The sequence below is a fragment of the Ictidomys tridecemlineatus genome, chromosome 2 (genome assembly GCF_052094955.1).
Source record: "Ictidomys tridecemlineatus isolate mIctTri1 chromosome 2, mIctTri1.hap1, whole genome shotgun sequence".
NCBI lineage: Eukaryota > Metazoa > Chordata > Mammalia > Rodentia > Sciuridae > Ictidomys > Ictidomys tridecemlineatus.
The window spans coordinates 151,431,868-151,457,093 of NC_135478.1; the positions used below are offsets into that span (position 1 = coordinate 151,431,868).

Consider the following 25,226-nt stretch of genomic DNA (forward strand, 5'->3'; position numbering starts at 1 on the left):
TAGGTATATATGCATTTAGATGTGTTAAGTCTTCTTGATGAGTTGATCTTTTTCTTATTAGAAATTGATCCTCTGCCCCTGGTAATACTCTTTGTTCTGAAAAATACTTTGATATTAATGCTTAGTGTTTAACTGGTATATATTTTTTTCTTTTTTAAAAAAAATTTTTAACCTAGGTGCATTTTTATGTTTGAAATGGGTTTCTTGGAGACACCATATAGTTGGCTCTGTTATTGCAAATCTAGTCTGAAAAAATCTCCACCTTGTACTTGAAGTGTTTAGATAATTTATATTTAATTTAATTATAAATACTGTGCAATTTAAGTCTTCTGGTGGTCCCATCTGCTCTTCTTTCCTGTCTTTCTTCTCTAGCTGTACTTTTTAGGATTTTATTTGTATTCCATTCTGTCTTTACTACTGGCTTATTAACCGTATCTCTTTGTCTTATTTTGTTTTGAATGATTGCTCTAGAGTTTATAATATTATAATTCCTTTAGAATTCTTTCTGATCTTCATTGTTGATGTCTTCCTTGCCTGACAACTCTGGTCACGTGGTCTCCACTTTCTTTGAAGATTGAAGCAGGTTGGTTGATTGGCTACTAGCAGCCGTTTCCTGTTCACACTCCTGACAGAGGCTCTGCTACAACATATCAAAATTTCAGACACTTTCCCAGCGTTTCTTACAGTTTGGGCAGAAGCAGACGATTAAATCCTAGGCAATGAAAGCGGAGAGGAAATCTGTTGAGAGCTTCTAGGACAAAGTTTCCTCTCTTATAAAAAGAGACACGAGAGAACGAACTCCCTATTTTTTCCTTTCAGAATTACAGTATTTTGTTCATGGCCAAATGTCAATTACCTGAAACCTTTAGTCAGCCACTAATCATATGCTTTTAAAAATCATTGTCTCATTAATTAATCTAGTGCTGGCTTGACCTGGCCACAAACTCTTAAAGGCCCAAAACTCTATTTTCTTAAACTCTGGAAAAGGTCCACCACATGGTGTGGTATTTAGTGGGTGCTCAGAGAAGCCATATTGAATGTTTGCTACTGACTTCCTTTATCTTTTCCTTTTTTTGATGATGCTGGGGATTGAACCCAGGAGTGCTCTACTACTGAGTTACATCCCCAGTTTTTTTTTTTTTATTTTTCCTTTAGAGACAGGGTTCATTAAGTTGCTGAGGCTGGCCTCAAACTTCTGATCCTCCTGCCTCAGCCTCCTGAGTCACTGGGATTACAGGCATGTGTCACTGAGCCTGGATCTTTTATATCCAGCAGGAGAAAGAGGTCTTTTTTTTTTTTTTCCCCCAGGAAGAGACATTTTGTTGTCCACTCTTAACAGGGAGTCAGGTGGAATGGGAGAGAACATTGAACTAGGTGTCATAGAACCTAGGTTCTAGCCTCGGTTCTGCTACTAAACTGGCTGTCTGACCTCAGGTCATATGTTTTTTTCTGGACCTTCAAATTAGACAAAGCCCAAATGCTATGTGATTCTGTCGTTATTCTTATTTGGAAACAGATACTGAGTGAGGACAGGAAATTCATGTTTATCAATAAATGTTTGTAATAGGAAATTCACTTTTAATTGAGTCACAAGGAATGAACTCTTTCCCTTTGCAGATGAATAAATCCAGGCCTAGAGACTGATATGATTCACTTAGGGCCATCTTTAATGTAGTGGAAATGAAGATTCACATCTTTTCATCCTCACGACTAGTTCTTTCTATTTCAAAGAGTCTTCTTCTTCCTCAGATCCTGAGAGAATTTCCAGAAATATAATCAAAACACAGATTTCTCCTCTGATTTTAAATGTTAGAAGTCAAGGAAAAATATAAACTTAAAAGGAGAGTGTCAAGGGATAGACACATAGGTCAGTGGAAATGAATAGGGGGCCCAGAAATAGACCCACACAAGTATGGCCTACTGATTCTTGACAAAGATTTAGAAATTATCCAGTGGAGAAAAGATGGACTTTCAACAAAAGGTGCTGGGAAAAAAAGTAATAAGCATAGACAAAAACCTTCAGGATTCAGGGCTAGACCAGAATTCAGACTTGATACCAAAGGTATAAACCATAAAAGGAAATACTGATGTATTGGGCCTTATTAAAACAAAAAATTTGCTCTATCAAAGTCTATGTAAGGGAATGAAAAGTAGAGCTAATGACTAGGGGAAATTATTTGCATATCACATTTCCAACAAAGGAGTAGTATTCTCATATATAAAAAATTCTCAAAATTTAACCTGAAAAAACAACCCATTCAATTAGAAAATGACTAAAAAACATGAACCGATATATCAACAAACAGAATATACAGATGACAAATAATCACATGGCAAGATACCCAACTTCATTAGCCAGTAGGGAAATGCCTGATAAAACTACAATGAAAAACCCCCATAGATCTATCAGTTTGACCCAAATAAAGAGTAATGCAGCAGAGGAAGTAGAGACACTCAGCCATTGCTAGTGGCAATGTAAAATGGTACAGCAAGGCTGTTGATTTCTTGTAGAACAGCACACAACTGCTGTACAACCAATCAATTGACTCTTTGACATGATCCTAGGGAAATGAACTTACGTTCATATCAAAGTCTGTACGTGAAGATTCACAGCAGCTTTACTCAGAGTAAACCCAAGAGCAATAACCCAAATGTCCTTCAGTGGGTGAATGATTCAACAAGCTCTGGTTCATACAGACCATGGGATACTACTCAGCAGTAAAATGGAACAAACTTTTTTTGGGGGAGTGGGGGGTACTAGGGATTGAACCCAGGGGCTCTTAACCACTGAGCCACATCCCTAACCCTTTTTATTTTTTATTTAGAGACAGGGTCTTGCTAAGTTGCTTAGGGCCTTGCTAAGTTGCTGAGGCTGGCTTTGAACATGCAATCCTCCTACTCAGCCTCTGGAGCTGAGATTATAGACATTGGCCACAGTGCTCGGCTAGGAACAAATAATAGATGCAGCAACTTCAGTAAATTTCCAGGGAACTATGTTGAGTTAAAGAAGAGCCAGTGCCAAATGGTCAGCTACTGTATAATTCCATTTGCATGCATTCCAGAAATTACAAAATTATAAAAATGGAGAATGGATTTGTGATTGCTAGGGTCTGGGAAGTGGTGGAGGGGGAGTGGATTTGGCTATAAAAGGGCATGAGGATGTTTGTGGTGATGACCAGTTCTGTATTTTGACTATCTCAATGTCAATATTTTGGTTATGATACCAGGTTTGCCTTATCTCACTACTGGAGCAAACTGGATGAAGGGTGCATCGAGATCTATTATTTCTTACAATTTCATATGAATGTATAATTACTTCAAAAGGAAAGGTCGGATTTGAAAATAAGATAAATGAACTGTATGCAGGCTCTAAAAGGAAGCAACAAGTGTGTGTGAATGTGGGGGGAGGAGACACAGGCAGAAGGTAGGACTGAGGGGCCCACGGCTGGGTGGGCTTCCCCCTCTATACTCACCACTCCCTATTCTGTCTACCAGCAGAGAGCAGGTGTCTGAGGCTGCTTTTTACCTACTCTGTCATCAACTTTTTTGCATTTTGTAAAAGGCAGATTGCAAAGAACAGATTTGTGATTGCCCAGACTATGGTTCAAAGTCCCTTGGTGTTTGACACACTGCTAAATGCTATCTACCCTTATTTATTTGGGCCAGAATATTTAGTCTAGGGTAAGAGGAACCCAGGAATGTCTGGGCTAAGACACTGCCTAATAGGTTGGGACTCTTCTCAAACTGATAGACCAGATTCATCCTCTGGTTAATCTGTCTTATTAAGCACAGCTGGAATCAGGGCAGGGGCTCCCATGGACCTGTCTGTGTGCCCACATCTCAATCTCTCAGGAATGCAGATTCCTGGGGAGTCTGTCCTCGGAGGTCTGCTGGATCAGGGTGCAGATCTTAGAGGAGAAGAGTTTTCACCATGTAAGTCTCCTAGCCAAGCACCTTTTGTTAGTTGATCTCACAAGAACTTATTACCAGTTTGGTAAAAGGAAATGAAAACTCAATGAAGCTAGGTCACTCGGGGACCAGCCCTGCTGGCAGGGGACCCAAGTGGGTCCTCCAAGCCCTGGCAGGAAGGACAGCGTTTGAGATGGCCGTTTTCTTTCCTCTTCCATCTACCAGCTATGTGGTCTTGCCACTCCACTGGGCACACTCCACTTGAATTCCTTGCCCTCTCTGTGGTCTCGCTCCTCCTCTGGGAAGAGGGACAATCACAGCCTCAGTCTCCCTGAGCTCTTCCAAGGAGCTACACACCAACACCAACTGGGCAGTGCTGCCTGGCCCCCGGCTGGCCGAGGTCCTTGTGTTTGGACTCACTGATCAAAAGCGCTGGATGCAGGTGTGGGCATTACCTGAGTGACGTAAACCAAGCAGCCCGCATAGTGACTACACACTTGGATACCAGACAGGTGTGGCTTCCAGGGTGCTCAAACCCACCCCCACCTTCGCCGACCCTGGGGGGAGTTGTCTGGAGGAACCAGGACCCCTAGAAAGTCACTGCTCTATTGGAGCAAGGTGGGGTAAAACCTTCTAGGAGAGGCGTGGTTCACTTTCACTCTTTACTCGCTTGCACTTCCCGGAGGAACAGGGTCACCCGTGTACTAAACAAGTGGGCACACTCCACCTCAGTGGTTCCCACTCCTGGCTACGCGTCCAGAGGGCAAGAGCACTTTTTAAGTGAGATAGGCTGAGCCCACTCCCAAACATGCCGATTTCATTGATTGGCATCAACATTGTTGTAAGTGCCCAGTCTTGCTGGCTCGGTGGGGCACACCTGTCATCCCAGTTACTAGGGAGGTTGAGGCAGGAGAACCTCAAGTTTGAGGCCAGTCACTGCAACTTAGCAAGACTGTCTCAAAATAAAAATAAAAAGGACTGGGGATATAGCTCAATGGTAAAAGGGTCCTGGGTTCAATCCCCAGTACCACACGCCCAGGAGTGCACACACACTGCCCCAGTCTCTAAAGCATAACCAGGGCAGAGAAGCAGGTGTCAGCCCTTCTCTCAGTAACCTCAGAGAAGGGGAAGCAAGCTCCTACAGGTCTGCAGAGAAAGCTCGGCCAAGTTTCTGGATAGGATGTGAAAGAGCTTGTCTCCAGATTTGAGCCCCCATTTCATCTGAGGTCTGCCTCCATGCTGTTGAAAGGAAGCCAGACAAAGTTTTGTTGGTAGAGTTACTTTATTCTAGGGACAGGGACCATCCTCCCTCTTTCAACCCCTGTCTGGCAACAGCAGAGGAGGAATTGGCAATGAAAAAAGAGCTCCATAGGGCTGCATGATTTCTATTTTCCATGAGCCTGAAACAAGGCTGCGGTTGGAGGATGCAGTAGTTTCAACATTCCCAGTGGTTTGCAGGAGAAATGAATGAGTCCGAATCCGTGAATGCTTCCTGGGGAGTTTCAGTCCAGGTCAGCTCAGAGGATATTATTATCCATCACCTAGCCAACAGTCAGAGGAGGGGTTAAACATAAAAATAGAATTACTCACGTTTGGCTGCATCAAGTGGCAGTCTAGAAGCCAGAAACAGAAATCCTAGGACATAGTAGAGACATTCCATGTTGAATTGCCCTGGCAATCAGGATGTAACTTTCAATTCCTCTGGCCCCATCCACGGAGAGCACCAGTGTTCTTCTGTGCTCCGCCGTGCCCCACTCTTTATTAAATGAAATACAGGGCCTCGGGGCAGATCATGTGATGGTATTAAGCAGCATTGCCTGATCTGTTTTCTTGAATTCAACCTCTTACAGCTCATGTGCTTGTGACTCACTCACCCCAGGCATCTATTTATTCGCTATTTGGATATGCCCAATTTGGATTTTGTAATTTCATATTTATTAGTTTTAGAGGAACTTCCTATCCTATCACCCCATTTTAATATTCTTCACCAAATAAAACTTCAGTTCTCCATTCTCATTGATGATGAACTTGCTTTGGTTCCTTCACTCACTCAGCTCATGTGCAGAGGATAGATCTTCTTCTGTACTTTAGAATGATCAGCTCCCAACACTAGCAGATGCTTCTGCATTCCCTTCCCCAAGAGGGGACAGATGGGGAGGGTCTCTCCAGTCATTTGAGATAGTGTTATACATATATAGCTAATAATGTAGATGTTGTGCCAGAATGTGCTGGAAACAGCTGCACAGGTTTCCAGTAATTGAGAAATTTACTCAGAAGCACATTTGGAATATCAGTGCAATTCCTTATAACTTTCAGAACAACCTGCATAATCTTAGGTGACTGTTCTTAAAGCATGTGCGTGCATGTTATATCTTTCAGGGTCAGTTACATAAAACACACTGCATATTTATTTCATTTTATGGCAAGCAGGCATTGATGTAAAAACAAGCTGGCCTGAAATATAAATTTTATACAGTCAAAGATGACATGAACTCTATTGCATGTGATCTTTCCTCAAAGCACATCCATGTGACCATTTTCAGGGCATTAGAAGGAAGTCCTTGTTGGGAATGAGGGGAAAATGTGGAGTACTGGTTGATGTTTGGGTTGTATTAGAGGGGAATAGAAAGAGTCTGTGAAACTGAAATCCGTAGAGCAGAGACAGCCAATTTCCTACACCTGGGCCATATGCAGCTGCCTAGAGCTCCTTTTAGAGCCTTTGAAGCAAATATCAAGGGAAAGATAGGCACATGAGCCCATAATCCATGATTGAGACAACTGTTTTCAAATACAGACGAATAAGTGAATCATGGGAATATTTATTGGTTTTATGTCATGTAATTTATATAGTTCTATATGCTGTTCACAAAATGTGTAACTTTTTTTTGCTACCAGGAATTGAACACAAGGGTGCATTCACGCTGCCACATCCCCAGCCTTTTTTATTTTTTATTCTGAGACAGGGTCTCACTGAGGCTGGATTTGAACCTTTGATCCTCTTGTCTCAGCCTCCTGAGATACTGGTCTTACAGGTGTGCACCACCACACCTAATATGTATAACTTATACAGTTGAAAAAAAAGCTTTTCAATTTAGGAAAAGCTTCCTACTATTACTAAATATTATTGCTCTTTGTTGCTGACACAGTCCTGGCTTGTATTTTTGGCTGAATTAGCGTCCTCTGTCTCTAAATAAATTGGAAATGTTAAACTCTTCCATAAGAAAACCTTAGTTTTGTTTAGGGAGTCACAATGACTAAATTTTCTTTTGTTTTCTTGCCTTCTCTGCCCCATCAAGGAGAGACAGTGACACAGGGCAAGAGTCAAAGGTTGGTGCTGGACAGAGGTGAACAAGAAACTGGAAGCTCACTTGTCCTTTCTCTCTCTCTCTCTCTCTCTCTCTCTCTCTCTCTCTCTCTCTCTCTCTCTCTCTCTCTCTTTCACCAGAAGTTCTTAATTACAAAGAACTACAAATTGTATAATTTATCCCTTAATGACCAGAGTTTGACAATATATAAAGTAATTGGAGACAGGGCTCTTTGAGATAAAGAGTATCTACACTTTGTTTTATTTTTGAAAAATAAAAATCATACTATGAAAAAAGATTGAAATAATTGATTAAAAAAAGGGAAACATCTGAATTGTTTGGTATTACAGACACAATTACTCTATTTAGAAATGACACACCTGTAATGCCAACAGTTTGAGAGCCTGGGGCAGGAGGATTGCAAGTTCTAGGCCAGTTCTAGTGAGGTTCTAAACAACTCAGAGAGACCCTGTCTCAAAATACAAAATAGAAAGGGCTGAAGATGTGACTCAATGCTTTAAGCACCCCTCAGTTCAATGCCTGGTATAAAAATAAAATAAAGTAAAATAAAATAAAATAAAGGAAGGAAGGAGGGAAGGAAATAAAAAAGAAATGATACCAAGGCAAGCAAACAATAGCCAACTTTTGGTAAGTGTTACTACTTGCCTCTAAACATCTTGATTTCTGACACCCTTCCTGGTGGCCTCAGCCCCAACTTGAGGAGTACCTAGGATGTTATGACGGTAGCCACTCAAAGGAACAAGCAGTGGCAGGCATCAACCACACACAAGTATCACCCAGGTTGGTATTAACATTGCTAGTTTTAGAAATTGCTCAGTTCAAACTGGTGTTTTTAAGTGCGATCATAAAAATTAGTTAAGGTCCCTTCCCTGCCATCGCTTGTAAAAAGCTATTGTATTAGTTCCTTGTTCCTGCTATAACGAGCTGCCAGAAACTCAAAGGCTTATGACAATACAAACTGGTTATTGTTCTCAAAGTCAGAAGTCTGCCATGGGACTACTGTGCTAAAATTGAAGTGTCAGGAGAATGGCGCTAGTGATAAATCTGCTTCCTTGACTTTTCCAGCTTCTAGAAGCTTCTCACATATCCTATTTTGTAACTTTTTCCCATTTCCAAAGACAGCAAGAACTAGTTGGGTCTTCCTCATATCTCATTCCCTGACATGGGTTCTCCCATATCCTTCTTTCACTTACAGGACCACTGGGCCCAGTTAGGTCATTCTATCTGCAAGCTTTACCCCAACCCTGCCATAAAGCATAGTCACAGTTCGGAGGGTTAGGAAGTGGATTTTTGGAGGCTATTATTCTGCCTAGCACAGTCATATAGCAGATGACTTGGCAGAGAGTTTTATTCTTGAAGAATGTGGGTAATGGGAACAAAAATGGAAAGTACCTCCCAAAGATTACAGATAACAGACCTGTTGAAACAAAAACCTTTGTTTTGTTTGGCAGAGTGGAAAGGCAAGAATAAACTAAAGATAAAGGAATTAGTTCGGGGAGAGAGGGTGGGGGAGGGAACGAGTCAGCCCATGTGACTGCCTTGCCAAGTGCAGGCTTTTTAACGCATCATAATCAGAGTCATGGTTTTCAGATTTAAGCATTAGCAAATGACTCAGAGACTTCTGCTCTGTGTCTAGTTCTTCCGTCTCTCCTGTCTAGGTATTCTCTGCATGAATGAGTAATTAAAGTTCCTTCTTTCCAAGGTTTGCTAAATTTTGCAATTACTCTCCCATCAAAATCTTTTCTCCTTACCTTTCAGGAAATGAGAAGAAAATGGATCTCAAAGGTAAGTGTGTCCCTTTCGGTTGCCTCTACAATCAAAGTGGAAATAACTGCTGTCGTTTTAGCTGATTTTCTGCCTGAAGGAATTAGACACCAGATGTGAGAAAAGAGATTTTTCTTCTTGGATGCTGGCTGCAAACATTTTTTTGACATGACTCTTCTTGTGGAGTTCCTGGCCCCACTTAAAATTAGAAAGAGCAGTGGTTGTAGAAAAAAAAAATGTGGATTACCACACGATTTACGAACTAGCTTTGGTTTTTAGAGAACTTTCTCTGAATCGTTAGTGTAGAAGGAGTGCTCATTGTGGATTGTGGTTGCATGCACCAGACAAGGGCTCTACCACTGAGCTACACCCCAGCCACACTGCAGCAGAGGAGGCCATGGGGAATGAGGAGAACGGTGGGACCCAGGGAGGAGAACAAAATAGGATCTATGCTGAGAAAGAAGGGAGGGAGCCACAAAAAGAATCAGAATACATACCTGGCTTCCAGTTTTATGATAATTATGGGTTATCCAGAAACATCTCAGAACACTGGGGCCAGAGCATTGCATTTATTCATTGGAGATCAATGATAAGCCCAAGAGAAGGGTAGCTAGATCAGAAATCAAAAAGAGGTTTGGCTGTGGAAGAAAGGCCAGGAAACAAGATAGACTAGCACCTTGGATCTTTTTCCTCACATCTAAATCCAGCTTTTTTCCGGATGGAAGTTTTTACACATCAGATAGAATTAATTCAGCAAGCACCAGTGGAGGGCTATCTTTCTATATAAGTTATTATTCTCTAAGGCAGGAATAAAAATTAGAGGAGCCCAGGATCTCATTGGGAAGATAAGGCATTAGCCTCTAAAATTGAATTTTTTATGGTGGAAACTCTCCCCAAAGCCCCAAAATAGAGAGAATAACACGATGAACAACATCTCCATCACCTGCAGATGACAGTGTGGGGAGAGAGAGGATAGAGCCAGTGGTGTTTCATCCAGCACACCCCCCCCCCCCGCCGCACTTTTGGATTAGTTTTAAGTCAATCCTAAACATTACTGGTATGTGACATTTAAATGAAGTCATGTAGATAGAACTATAGGAGTTTAGAGAAGATGGAGGAAACAGAGAAGTGTTTATGGAAAAAGTATGAATTGCAGCTGGGTGCAGTGGTTTACGCCTGTAATCTCAGTGGCTCAAGAGGCTGAGACAGGAGGGTCAAGAGTTCAAAGCCAGCCTCGGACACGTAGCGAGGTCCTAAACAACTCAGTGAGACTCTGTCTGTAAATAAAATATAAAAAAGGGGTGGGGGGGGTGACCTGGGGTTGTGGCTTAGCGGTAGAGTACTCGCCTAGCACATGTGAGGTCCTGGGTTTGACCCTCAGCACCACATAAAAAAAATAAACAAAATAAAGGTATTGTGTCCAACTACAGCAAAAAAAAAAAATAAAAAAAAAATAAAATAAATATTTTTTTAAAAAGGCTGGTTATGTGGTTTAGTGGTTAAGCACTCCTGGATTCAATGCCTGGTAAAAAAAAAAAAAAAAAAAGAGTATGAATTGACCTAGTTAAACCATGAGTTTAGTTGATAAGACAAAAGTGACCTGGAGGGAGCACATTCCATGTAGGAATGAATAGAAGAAGAAATATTTTTTAAAAGGAATGAAGGGCTGGGGTTGTGGCTCAGCGGTAGAGCATTTGCCTAGCATATTCGGGGCCCTGGGTTTGATCCTTAGCACCACATAAAAATGAATAAAGATATTGTGTTCAACTAAAAAATAAATATTAAAAAAAAGGAATGAAATACTCATAACATGCTGCAATGTGGCTAAATCTCAAAAACATTATGCTGGGGGAAAGAAACCAGACACAAAAGTCCCATGCGGTGTGATTCCATTTTTAAGAAATGTCCAGAAAGGGCAAATTCATAGGAATAGAAAGCAGATTGGCGATTTCCAGGGGCTGCAGGGAGGGAGTATAGAAATGGGGAGTGACTGATTAATGGGTTTTATTTTGGAGTGATAAAAATATTTGAGCACTAGATAGAGGTGGTGGTTATCCATCATTATCAGTGTATAAGATGCCACTGAATTGCTCACTTTAAAATGGCTAATATCAACAACTCAAAATAAATAAATAAAATGGCTAATATTATAATATGAATTTTACTTTAACCCAAAAAGAATGAACATGAACAATTAATTCAACAACACGCCTTGATCAGGTGAGGCAGAGGTGAGGCTAAAAACCAAGGGTATAAAGAATAAGGCTCTGGCTTTAGGGAGCCTACAGCCCAGCAGAGGCAGCAGTCAGGTGGAGAAGCGCTTGTCCCTGCTCTGATGGAAACATGTCAGGGTGCACATCGAGGGCTTGGAGGACAGGGCTGTTCCATTTCATCTCTCAAGCACTAATACAAATATAATGTGAGCCACATGTATAAATTAAAATTCCTTGTAGCCACATAAAAAAGGTAAAAGGAAATAATTAAAATGATCTGAATAGCGTGCTTTGTTTAATACAATATATCTAAAACACCTTGATAGGTAATCAACATATTATTTATATTTTACAAACTTTTTTTTTCATGAAACACCTTTGAAATCCAGTGTGTGTTGGACAGCATCTGTCAATTTATTTGAATTTGTTGCAGAGGGGGGGGGATCAAACCCAAGGCCTTGTGCATGCTTTACAGGTACTCTACTCTCAAGCTACACCCGCGGCCCTTAGGGCACTTGTCAATATACAACCTCACATTGCAGGTGTTCAACAGCTGCACGTGCCAGTGGCTACTATACTGGACAGCACAGTTCTGGAGGAACATGAATGACTTCATGAGAGGCTGTGACTTGGGATTCTCTGAGCAGGGATAGTCTCAGGAGCTTCAGCCCAAGGGAGTGCGTATGCCTGTAAGTTGTAAAAGTGACGTTGCTTGCCAGTTAGCTGCGTGGAGAGTCCAGCCTGATTTGTGAGGAAAGTGAGTAGAAGAGGGAGGATGTTTTCATGTACATCAGGTACTTTTTCCCCTGACCGATTTCCCAGGAGTGGTGATAAAGAGGAAACATAGAAGTTGAGTTCCCATTACACATAATTGATTTAATGACTACTTCCCACACCCGACTGTCCGTCTCCAGCATTATTTTCAAAGTAGAAATAAATCTTGCAAAACTTGGTTGTAAACCTTTTTGATCTCAACTTAGTCATCAGCGTCTGGCTCAAGATAATGTTTCAGTGTCAATGCAGAATAAAATCTCTCAGAGTAACTGATTTCAGAAGTGCAGGGTATGAACCCATAACTTAAAATTTTTATTTTGTTTTGAAATAATCTCAAACATATGAAGAGTTACAAGAATGATATAAGAATTCTCATGTACCCTCCATATTCACGGATCTGAAAATTTGGTCACACTTACATGATATTTAATTTGCACATACTTGTGGTATATACATGTACATATGCACACTTGCCATTATTATGTTTTTAAAATGAACTGTAAGGTGCAGACATCCTGCTCATTTACTTAAAAAAATATATAGCCAATATATAGCCATGTACCTTTATTTTATTTATATGTGATGCTGAGAATCGAGCCCAATGCCTCACAATGCTAGGCAAGCACTCTACCACTGAGCCACAACCCCAACCCTCATTTACTTTTATTTTCTTTAGTTGATGTTTCCAAGATCAAGTATATTCTCTTAGTATTGGTGCAGTATAATTATCAAAATCGGAAACTTTAATGTCAATAAACCTATTCAAATTTGCCAAGATATTATCATTGCAATCTTTTAAAAAATATGTTTAGTTGTAGATGGACACAATACTTTTATCTATCTATCTATCTATCTATTTATTTATTTATTTTTATGGTGCTGATGTTTGAACCTGTGCCTCATATGTGCTAGTCAAGTGCTCTATCACTGAGCTGCCACCCCTAGCCCCCAATCATATCTTTTGGAGCACCACCACTCCTATCTAGGATCCTGAATTGCATTTAGTTGTTCTGTCCCTTTTATCTCTTTTGATCTTGAATGTGTTCCTTTAGCCTACTTTATCTTTCATGATATTAGTATTATCCTGTCTTTTATAGAATGTTCCTCATTTTGGAGTGGTCTTATGCTTAGATTTAGGTACATTTTGGCCATAATAACACATATGTGCTATCACTTCCTTTTCAGTGCATCACATCTTCCAATAACTTTTAAACAGTTTTTATTCATTAAAATTGATAGGATTTAAACAGAAATATATTCAAACTCTTAGCAAGGCAAGGTATAGAACAGACTACAGAACATTCTTGTTGACTAAAGTGTGCAAGCCTATGTCAATAAGAGAGAGCCATTCCAATTTTTATTTACAAGATGAAGTTTCATGGACATAAAAAGCAGCAAGTTTGTTCTGACTTCAGTATATATGGGAAAATTCTGAAAAAAAAGTTTAAGTGATTTCACAGAAAACATTTACATAAATGTAATGCCTTATATCTTAGCTCACATACATGACAACATGCTCTCTCTTGTTACAACAGATCAGTTTTTAAAAGAGGTTGCATTTCAGAAGTTTTCTACCTTACCTTCCATCTTCAGCATTTTCTGAAAGTTCACTATAACTTTCTTATACATTTATTTACCTTCCTTAGAGCAATCATGTAAATCTAAAACTGATAAATCTATATAGCTAAATGGTATATTTTCATTAGTCTTTTGTATGGAATGACTGAAAAATGAAATGGGAGTTTTACCCAATACCTTTCAGTAAAGGCTAAATATGGAAATAGAGACCAAAGAAACTGAGTTTGGTAGAATGTGCCCACCTATACCAAATGAAACGAGAAGTTCTATTACAAGACCAGCATTCTGGACCTTGTCTAGCTTCCACCCAAGGACCTGTAGACTGGCTGGAAGCTGATATGAGTCTCTTATCTCCCTATTTTCCACCCATTCTTCATAGAATGTAAATTCTACTGAAGTTTGTGTGTGTGTGTGTGTGTGTGTGTGTGTGTGTGTTGTGGGGAGATAAGAGTACCCTAAAATTTCAACATTTGGCGTGGAGAGGATACCCTATATTTTTGAATTTCTGGGAGAAAAATGGATAGGCTAGGATTCATAGCAGTTGTCTAAGCTCAAAGTTTAACAACTTAGATGTGATTTGTTGTTTTAAGCAACTCTTCACCATCTTCTGACATTAGAGAACATGGACAGAGCCAGAACTGTGCACTAGTCAAGGCAATTCCCTTTGTAAAAACCAGCATTTTGTTTGCTTCATATAATCCGTAATTTCTCACCACAGTCCCTAATTGCTCCAGGTTCCTCTGGGAGAGGACTGTGTGAATTGACTCATCTGTGTTCACACCAGGGTCTTAGAGGTAGCTGGGATGATCAGAACAGGACAGGGAAGAGTGTGGGACAGATCCTGCCCATGTCACAAATGGAAATAATTGAGAATCACTGGTATGGAAATAGAACATCCAAAATTTATTTTAGTATTTATATTTTTGCAATGCTGGAGATTGAACCCAGGGCCTCATATATGCTAGGCAAATGCACTCCACTGAGCCATGCTTCCAGTCCCAGTCCAACCAAAATTTTAAGGAGTATATAAATACTGTCATATAAAAACTTTATCAAGTGGATATTTGAAAATTTATAGTTTTTAAAACTTATGCTGCCTTCCTTAATGGTTCTTATTTGTGTTTCCTTTGCACATCTGCTGAGCCCAGCATGCAGAGGTTCATAAACAGGACATGTAACATAGAGTATGGAGAATCAAAGGAGCCATCTGTCAGGGCATGCTCATGGGCTCTGACTCATGGGGGCCAGGGTCACATGCTGAGCTTTGGCTCCCGGTCTCCTTGGAACCTGTGTGTTCACATCCCAGCCTTTCTTTTTTTGTGCTCCGTGTGCACTTTGGCTATAAACCATTACTCTAGTTCTGTTTGATAGCTTGTGTAACCATTGCAAGAGAGCACTCTTGTGATCTTGACAAGTTAGTCATTATGAATTTAAGAGCTTTGCCTATACAAGCCCTGTGGGATGCTATTCAACTTATGGCCTTGCTCCTTGTCCAGCAGCTAAAGGGGCCTTACTGTAGAACATTAAATTTCATTAGAAAGGACAATCGGAACTTATAAAGTGACTCAGCTACCTTTTGTGCTTCTTTGGTTTGGAAAGCACCTGAAATTATCTGAAAGTCATTCATTCTCTTTTAAAATGAGGTACTCATCTTAGAGAAGGCTGGAATTAAACTACTGCTTCATTCAACACACACACACACAAAAATAGTTCAAATTTCTGGGTTGCTTTATCAAGGTCAAAAACTAGCCTCTTGGGCTGGGGCTATAGCTCAGTGGTAGAACACTTACCTGGCATGCATGTGGCACTGGGTTTAATCCTCAGCACCACATAAAAAACAGATAAATAACAAATAAAGGTTAAATTCTTAAAAAAAAAAACCCAATCTCAGCCTCCCTATTAGTGAGCTCTGGGGGAGAGTTTTCATTATCTATCTCAGACCTATTCTTTTCTTTCTCATTCCCTGATGCTGTTGGAGTTTTGGTGGAGATGAGATCTCTGGTTCTCAAGGGAAGGGGTCCAGGTCCCAGTCGAAGGGAGCTTATGATCCACTTCTGATAATGCAATAGAGGGAAGTCTGCTTTGGGGGCAGCTCCCTATAAGGAGAGATGTACAGTCAGGTGTTGCTTAATGACAGGATACATTCTGAGAAATGTGTCATTAGACAATTGTAATCGTGTGGTAACATCCTAGAGTGCACTTACACAACCTAGATGGCAGAAGTCAATCATTCTCTGTGGCCTTTTGATGCAACCAAGAAATGAGGTAAATACAAAATGAAGTAGTCTGCTGCAGGGGTAGGGTAGTGCACTGTTCTCCAGTAAGCTTTTTTTTTTTTTTTTTAATAAGTAGCAGGAGTACATTCTAAAATAACAAAAAGCACAGTAAATACATAAATCAGTAGAATAGTCTTTTGTTATCACTATCAATTAATATGTACCATACACAATTCTTTGTCCTATACTTCTATATAACTGGCAGTGCCATAGGTTTGTTTACACCAGGGTCACCAAAAACATGTGAGTAATGTCACAACAGCTTCGACGTCGTTAAGTGATAAGGCTTCATGCATGCTAGATCAACCACTGAGCTCCATCCTCAGCCTAGCTCCATGAAACCTTGTGGGACCACCATTACATATGCAGACTGTCTTTGACCAAAACATCATTATGCCACATGGCAGTATAATAGATTAAGTCCATTGCCTGTGTCTCTGCCAATTTCCTGTCTTGGAACATGCCCACATGAGGAAATGATCCAAGCAGGTGGAGCAGCCAACTTGAAACTGTGAGGGCATAGGAAAGAGACACCAACCCAGGGCCCTGGTCTAATATTATTGAGTTGGAATCAAGACCAGTCTTCTTTCTAGCTTTCTTGTCATACCAGAATTCAAAACCCTTTCAAACAGGTGTTCTATTACTTGAAGCAAAAAAAAGTAGTTCAAAGAATAGACATATCATTGATTATCTGCAAGGTCCTATGCTAAACAATCAGGGACATAAAAGATATATTGGATATGTTCCCCACCTCGAGGGGCACATGTCTTGTGCAAGGCTGGGGATTTTTCTCCTGTAAAGAGCCAGATAGTAAATATTTTTGGCTTTGTGGGCTATATGACCTCTGTCATAATGCTCATCTCTGCAGTCGTAGTGAGAAAGCCGTCACTGACAATAGTAAATGAATGATCCTGGCTGTGTTCCAATAAAACTTTATTAATGGACACTGAAAGTTATTTTTACATAATGTTTATGGTCACAAATATTTTAATTTGAGTTTTTTCCCCTTCATCTAAGTAAAGAGATAAAAGCCTTTCTTTCTGTATAAAAATATGTGGTGAGCTGGATTTGACCCACAGTCATAGTTGGCCAAGCCTGACCTGGGCAAATGAGGAGCCAAGAAAGAAACAAAAGAAAACAAAATGACTCCCTGTTATCAGACAGGACAAAAAACAAAGTAGGGAAAAGGTAGAGTTTAACGTTGTTTTTTTTTTTTGTTGTTGTTTGTTTATTTTCTGTCTGTGTCCTTGGAAGGTAATCTCTCTGCAGTTGAGAAAGTCTGACTCAGAGGAGACAGAGGAGAAAAACCAGACAGGATGGAAAAGATGGTGAAGAAATTTTATGCTTATGAAATTTTGTTTAAGAACATTTTCTCCAGGTCACTGAGATATTCCACTCTATTTTCTTTTGTTAAACGTCACTGTTTTAACTCTCATATTTTGATCTTCGTTCCATCTAGAATTCACTCTATATGTAATATTAGGTGGAGACCCAGTTTTATTTTTATCCACATAGTAGCAAGATTTCTCAATACTATCTTTTGAGAAATTTCTTTTCCTTCTGTTTTTTTATACAGAGAAGCAACTGGGGTGACCATCTCCTGGGGGAGGGGATAATCAAATGAAAGGATATGTAGCCCAGGGCATCAGGCAGAGTTAGGGGAGTCTAGATGTCCTCAGCAGCCCAGATCTTGAGACCAGGGGTGCTTCACATGTCCTTTAGTAACTTAGAGACTCACGTTTGCCTCAACAACAGCCCCTTTACACAAATACTTTGGAAGCAGAATAGTGACCTGGGAGGATATGGAAATAGGAAAGTGAATAAAAGAATAAATAAAATATAAAGGAAAAAGACTTACATGGATTAATGGCAAAAATGTATCCTGAACTGAAGGATAAAATTAATTCAACTTTCTACTCCTACCTTCATAACCAACAACTACTACAGCAAAAGTTAAAGAGCACTTGGAAAATGGCTCTGCTTTATATTATGGGCCTGAGGGATTCCTGCTCTTTGCTGCTTCCAAGAGAAGGCTTGGTGGTTTAGCATGCCACAGGGTAATGTCCTCTCATGGGAGTGGCAGACCATGTGACAAGGGCAAATGCAGGAGGTTTGCCAGGTACGGGCAGATATCAGGGAGAAGAAGCCTGAGAAAGGCCTGGAGCAGTAGGTGGGGAAAATCTTTGTGGCAGGGTTGTGTGAGGTTGAATCAGAGAGAGCTAACTATCATCCACCTGGGACACAAAGGTGGTGACAGTGAGGGTCACTTCCCCAAGTTGGGAACATGCTCACAACAACCCTCTGGGGTAGGAACTCTTAATTGATTTTACAGATGAGGAGACCAGGGCACGGAGAGTGAGAGTGAAGTAATCTGCTCAATATCACATAGTTAGTTATCACTGGAACTAGGATTTGAACCCCTGCTGTCTGATTCCAGACTTTTCTATTGAACCCTCCTACTGTGCTGAGGGTTTCATTGGGGTGTTTGAAGTATCTGGTGAAGCTATGTCACCTGCAGCCTTAACTTACACTCCTAAAAGTTCAAGTAGAGAACTACTGGAGACCATATATATTTTTGGTTCTAAATCCCCCCCATCTTTTTTTTTTTTTGGCAGTACTGTGCTCCTCTACCACTGAGTAATCCCCTCAGCCCTTAAATCCTTGTTTTAGGGATATTTTTGCTATGATTTTTACTTCTTAGGCAATTAATATATCACTGACTAATTTTAGTCAAAAACAAGGAGCGCCATGTTCTCCATTAGTAACACTAAATATTCTGCAGACTGACCCTCTTGGACCTGAATGTTGAGATTGGCAAAAAAAAAAAAAAAGAGAGAGAGAGAGCCTAAGGGGTCCATTTTGATGAAGGAAAGTTAATAGGTTAACTGGACCTTTTAATCTCTAATTACATTATTTGTACCTTAATCAGTGGAAAGGATTTTGGCACGTCCTTCTGAGCCTTGGAAATAAAAGGTTGCACTTTGCACTACTAAACAGATCAAAATGCTACCAGTGAGCAGAATAAAATGAGGAGGAAAGAAAACGATTAGAATAACGACAATGAACTGTTTAAAAAGGAAGGTTAAAGATTTTTGCATTTGGGCCTCTCCAATGTTAAATTGATCTTTCAGGCCAACATTTTGGAGTGTGTTCAAACTAAGAAAAAAGAACGACATTCTTCATTAGCTGGCGGTAACAAGAGGCATTTTCAGAGGGTTTAATGGCGGGCAGGGACTGCAGTAAGCATGAAAATAACTGAGGGGGTTGAACTCATTGAACTGATTTGTGCTGTTTACTGATGTTCAAAAATAAAAAGACCCCATTGATTCAAGTTCTCTGCCCCTGAATCCTTTCATCAAGTGTGCAAGGAATTGGCATGATACACAAGGCCAGAAAAAGTGACACCATGAAAAAGAGGATCGTAAAGGAAGTGGACTTTTCTGGCAGGAACACACCAGAGCCTGTGAAAGGGAACACTGGTGGTCTGTGGGGCTGGGCCAGGGGCCACAGCTGTCAGATGGGGCCTGAGCGGAACACGTGGCTTCTGCTGAGGGAATGGGGTTTCTGAGAAAGAAGGAAGGTTGGGCCGAGGTGGTGGAGGAGGCTCAGAGTGGTGAGAAAGACAGCTGGGGCTGGCACCAGGAGGGCCCACCAGGGCCGGAATGAGTCATTGTACCACGACATGTCAGCCCCTTGGGCCTCAAGCAGACCCCCTGAGGGGAGATTGCTGTTTTTCTGGGTCAGTTCTTACTGATGCCATGACACATAGGGCTGCAGGTTAAAGGCTTAACCCGACTTTTATGAGGAGAAGATTCTAAAAGTGTGCTTTAACAGGCACATCCTGCAGGAGGACAGCAAGCCGAAAGAGAACACTCTTGTTAGTGAGATAAAGTGAAATTACCACAGAAGAAATGAGGAGGAGGAGAAGGAGGCTTTGAGAGTGGCCTTTCTTTCTCTCCAGACACACACACACACACACACACACACACACACACACACACGCACACATACACACACACACAAACACACACATCTTATTTTTTAAATATTTTTTAGTTGTCAATGAACCTTTATTTTATTTTTTTATATAAGGCGCTGAGAATTGAACTCAGTGCCTCCTATGTGCTAGGAAAGTGCTCTGAACCACAATCACAGCCCCAAATCTTAATTTTATTATAAAAACATCATGAAATCACTACTAATATTTGGTCATAATTTATTCCTACATTTTTCATCTATTTATTTCTTTGATATTATTTTTTAAGCAAATCCTAGATCCTAAAAAAACCCAAATACAAAATAGAAAAACATATTTTATAACATGTTAACAAATTACATTTTAACAATAATTCCTTAATATCACTTTGTACTTAATCCTCTCTTCACCTCTTAGTTCTTATCTCACATTTTCATGATTTAGGAATCTGAGCAACCTCACTGGATCTTCTGCTCTTCACTGGATCTTCTGCTCAGGGTCACATGGGGTGTGATTAAGATGTCAGCTGGGCTGATTTCCTTTCTAGATCCCAGGGTCATCTTCCAAGCTCCTGCAGTTGTTAGGAAAATTCAGTTTCTTGTGGTTGTAGGACTGACATTCCTCTTTTCTTCCTGGCTAGCTGCTGTTCCAGATCTCTGCTGCTATTTGTAGCCCAGATCGTCAAAAGAATATCCACATGCTGCCTTCACATCCTCTTCCATACTCTTTTGGTTTAGATATGAGGTGTCCCCTCAAAAGCTCATGCATGAAACAATGAAAGAAAGTTTTGAGGTAAAATTTGGGTTATGAGAGTCTTAATGTAACCCGTGCATTATTTTAATTGAATGGATTAACTGGATGGTAACTGTAGGCAGGTAGGGTGTGGCTGGAGGACATAGGTTTTTTTTGGGGTGCACCTTTGGGGTTTATATTTGGTCAAGGTTAGTCTCTGCTTCCCGATTATCAAGTCCTGAGCTGCTTTCCTCCTCCACACACTTCAGAGATGATGCTCTGTCTCACCTCAGGCTCAGAGCAATGGAGCTGGCTGTCTGTGCACTGAGATGTCTGAAACTGTGAGCCCACAAATAAACTTCCTCCTTGAAAAGTGTTCTTGTCAGGCTTTTTGGTAATGGTGGCAAAAAACTGCCTAATGCAGTTTCTCTTCCCCCCATTCCTTTGGACAACATTTGTCAAGGTCACTATGCTCCATGATGTCAGAACTCATGGTCCACTCTCAGTTCTCATCTCACCTAACAGCACCATTAGATATTTGCCTTTTCTTGGATTACAGGACCCACAATGTCCTAGTCTCTTCTATCAGCCTCTTTGTGACTAGAATAGAGATTTCTGCTTTTTTTCCATTGTATAAATTACATATTTTATTTATCCATTCATCATTTGATGGACATTTAGATTGCTTCCACTTTATTATGAATAACGCCACATGAACATTTAAGTTTTGATGTGCATAAAGGTATTATACAGAAACCATAAAGCCTGTCATCAACAGGCATAGATTGACAGGTGGCTGGAGACACTGAAGAGTATGGTAGGCTCAATCTTCGAAGACTACCTGGAGGAGGAGACTTTTGAGCCACTTTTAAAAGACTTGTTTTGGAGAGCAAGCAGAGTGAAGAGGACTGATGGGTAGGAGGTGATAGATAAGAAGGTCTTCTTGGAGGGCTGAGAAAGATCAGACTCCCTTTCAGAAACTTTATTATAGACTGGACTATCAGGAAGATAGAGAAATAGGAACTTATTTTTGCTATTATGTTTTTCTTTTATTTTTTGTAGGACTGGGGATCAAACTGTAATACCGAGCTACAATTCTGGCCTCTAGGAACTTATTTTTGATGAGCAGATTTTGTGTCCCATGTGTGATTCTTGCATGAGCCTCATAAGCTCATTAATCTTATTCCAAAATTAAGCTTTCTGTGGAAAGACCTAATGGCCCTGACTCTCCCACTTAGTGCTATGTGAGTGTCAGTTTCCTCCTAAATAAAATGGAGAATAGAATAGTGACTATCTCAGCAGTGTTCATTTGTTTAATAAATCTGCATCTACTCTATGAGATGCCATGGCTCAATTGACACTTGAAAAACAAACAATACTGGGGAAAAAAAGGCCCTCCAATACTCTATTCAGGGATGACTCCAGTTCTCTGGAATACCCATTTCTAAAGAAGATATACAAATGGCTAAAAATCACAAGAAAGATGCTTATTGTCCTTTGTCATTAGGGAAATGTAGGTTAAAACCACAGTGAGTTACTGAGGTATCACTCCAAGAAAGAAGGACAGAGAGAATGAAAGAGAGTTGGTGGGTGGGGAGAGAAAGAAGAAAAGAAAAAGGAGGAGAAGGAAGAGGAGAGGAGGGGGAAGGGGAGGAAAGAAAGAGGAGGAGAGAAGGAAAAGGAGTAGAAGGATGAGGAGGAGAGGAAGAAGAAGAGAAGAAGAGGAGAAGGAGGGGACAGGGTGGAGGAAGAGGGGGAGAAGGAAGGGGGAAGGGGGGCAGGAGGAGGAGGAAGAGGAGGAAAGAAATAAGGGAAGGAAAAGAAAAATAACAAGTGTTGATGAGGATGTGGGGACATCAGAACCCAAGCTCTTTATTGGTGGGAATGTAAAATGGTGCAGCCATAGTAAAAAACAGTTTGGATCCCTAAAAATGTAAAACATTAAATTGTCATATGACCCAGCAATTCCACTCCTATATCCCAAGAATTGAAACAAAATCTTGTACATTAAAGTTCATAGGAGCACAATTTACAACAAACAAAAGATAGAAATGATTAATGGATAAACAAAATATGACTTATCCATACAGTGGAATATTTTCCATTCCCAAGAAGGCATGAGGTGCTCATATGTGTTACAACACGGAACCTCGAAAACATGCTGAGTGAAAGGCATAGGCACACACTGTGACATATTTTACCTAACTCTGTTGTATGAAACATCCAGATGATGCAAGCCTATAGGAGAGTCGATGTCTGGCTGGATGTCAGCTTGTCCCTTCCCCAGAGTCTTCGATCCAGCCTCTGTCTTCTGTCTCACACAATGGTGCCAGCCCTCATATCCAAGGCTGGTGAGTACTGCAGACACTCCTACTCTTTAGGCTGGAGCAGCTTCAACACCAACACACCTCTTTCTTTCTAATATTGGTCACCTCTTGTTATAGTTTAGATATGAGGTGCCCCATGAAAGCTCATGATTAGATTATGAGAGCTGTAACCTAACCAGTGGATTAATCCATTTGGTGGATTAATAATTTGAAAGGGCTACTGTGTTGGGTGATAACTGGAGGCAGGCAGGGTATGGGTGGAAGAGGTGGGTCCCTGGGGTGTAACTTTGGGGTATATATTTTGTCCTTGTTGAGCAGAGATCTCTCTGCTTCCAGGTGCCATGTCCTCAGTTGCTTTCCTCTGCTACACACTCCCTCCATGATGATCTGCCTCATCCCAGGTCCTATGGAGTTGGCCACCTATAGATTAAGGTCTCTGAAACTCTGAGCCCCCAAGTAAATGATTCATCCTCTCATTGTTCTTGTCAGGTGTTTTTGTCACAGCAAGTGAAGAAGCTGCTCTCAGCTGCATTACACTATCTTCTTCTGATTTTTCCACCATGTATTCTCAATGTGACAGCAAGAAGAATCATCTTGAGACCAACACAACAGCAACAAAACAAAACAAAACCTCAAAAGATCATGGCCCTGCTCAAACCCTTCTAAAGACTTCCATTTAACTCAGAGTAAAAAATCTTGCCATGGTCTGTGCTGTGGCCCCTGTGGCCTCTGTGACCTCATCCCACACCACTCTCCCCAGCCCACCATGCTCACTATGCTTTGGCTCAAACCCACAGGTACCTTTGGACCTCAGGGCCTGTGCCTTGGCTGTTCCCCCAGGTATTGGTTTGGCTTCCTCCCTTGCCTCTTTTTTATTTTATGTAGGGTTCCCTTCTCAGTGAGACTACTTGGCCACCCTATTTATAATAACTATATCCCTGTTACAGTATAATCTATTTTCTTTTGTATTTTTTTACATAGTACTCATCATTTTCCTATATACAGTATAATTTAAAAATTTTCATTTAAGAAAAAATTTCTCCTACAAGTAATATGTAAACTCCTAAGAGTAGAATTTTAGTCTGTTTTGTTCTTGACTGTATTCCAAGTCTCAAGATTGGTGTTTGATCTAGTTAGTATGCATTCAATAAATATGCATTTAATGAATCAAGAATTCAAAATTTTCTTTGGTGGTTCCTGCTTGAGATGTTCCTGAACTCAAGGCCTTGTGACTTCTAGCTAGTGGTGCAGAGCTGGGTCTACTGTCTAGCTCAGGCAGTTCTTCTGGATCTGGAACAGCATCTAAGGGCACAGGATTCTCCCATCAGCACCCTCCTGTCACTCAAAGACCTGCTTACCTCCTCTGGTTTTTTGAACAATGAACCCTGAATTTGCACTTTACGCTGAGCACCACAAATTACAGAGCCAGTCCTGAGCTCACCTCCAGCTCAGCCCCTTAAATTACATGGTCCTGCAGCCTGGAACAACTGCATTTCTCTGAACTCACGTATGCTGGAGAGTCTGCAGAGCTTGCTGAGAGACAGTGTCTATGGAGCAGTGGATAACAGAGTGGAGACTGTCCAGAATTTGCCCACAAATTAAGCTAATCAGCTGAAATGTGTTCCCAAAAGGCATAGTCTTGGTTCCCTGTAGAATTGATTGGTGATGCTCACTCTTGAAGCCCCATGTCTGCTAAAGGATAATGAATGAAACAGCTGTACTGAGGGCACATCCCAGGGAAAGCATTCAGGGCTCTGTTGAAGGTATGTGTACAAGAGAAGCTTCTCTCTGATCTCAGCATGTGGGATTGCTAGCCTTCTGTAAGCAATTGGTTAGTTGTGTTCTCTTTTTTATGAGAAAATGTTAGAGACGCCGTGAGATACATAATTCATTATTGCTTTCATTATCTTGTTGCTAATAAGCTGAGAGCAAACTCTGTCACACCACAAGCAAAGGGAGCCTCTATAGTTCATATCTGGGGTACAATACTCACTCTTAGTTCCACTGTATCTTTCCTGTTCTCATTTTCCTTTTGCCCCTATTTCCTTATCTACTAGTCTAAATATCTTATCTTATTGAATGCATTTTTAAATTATCTCATATTCTTTTTGAAAAAAAATTTGAATCAGTGACTATGATTGAATCAAATCCTCTAAGATTAAGCACACTCTTTCCATAAAATTCCCAGAAAACAAAAAGATGGCTCAGGATCTATTCACTTAAGCAGTATTACTGACTACCAGATTCTGGCACAAGGGTAACTAGGGCAGTCCCGTGGAGTCATGGGATTTCCTCTGTAGGGGCCTGAGCCTTGTGTTGAAATGTCTCCAGCCAGCAAACCCTGTGATATT

General features: G+C 40.7%; 1 protein-coding gene and 1 long non-coding RNA gene across 5 annotated transcripts in view; one reads left to right on the plus strand and one right to left on the minus strand.

The window, feature by feature from the left end:
- Gpnmb (glycoprotein nmb) overlaps positions 1–5,676 on the minus strand; it is a 28,620-nt gene extending 22,944 nt beyond the window's left edge. The window contains exon 1 of one of the 2 annotated variants that reach the window (XM_013355932.4): positions 5,500–5,676. In XM_013355932.4, coding sequence (XP_013211386.1) covers positions 5,500–5,569 — 70 coding nt within the window. In that variant the 5' untranslated portion in view covers positions 5,570–5,676. The remainder of the gene's footprint in view (positions 1–5,499) is intronic. The other variant, XM_005319104.5, reaches the window with a different exon arrangement.
- A 3,140-nt stretch (positions 5,677–8,816) lies between these two features.
- Positions 8,817–24,103, plus strand: LOC144375374 (uncharacterized). Of its 3 annotated transcripts, none has more exons than XR_013435108.1 (5): positions 8,817–8,893; positions 8,994–9,020; positions 11,755–11,901; positions 22,776–22,899; positions 23,365–24,103. It is a non-coding gene; the product is annotated as an uncharacterized LOC144375374 (long non-coding RNA). The 3 variants fall into 3 exon arrangements; XR_013435109.1 differs by having other exon boundaries at positions 8,838–8,912; XR_013435107.1 differs by having other exon boundaries at positions 8,847–9,020; positions 23,365–24,102.
- The last annotated feature ends 1,123 nt before the right edge of the window (positions 24,104–25,226 follow it).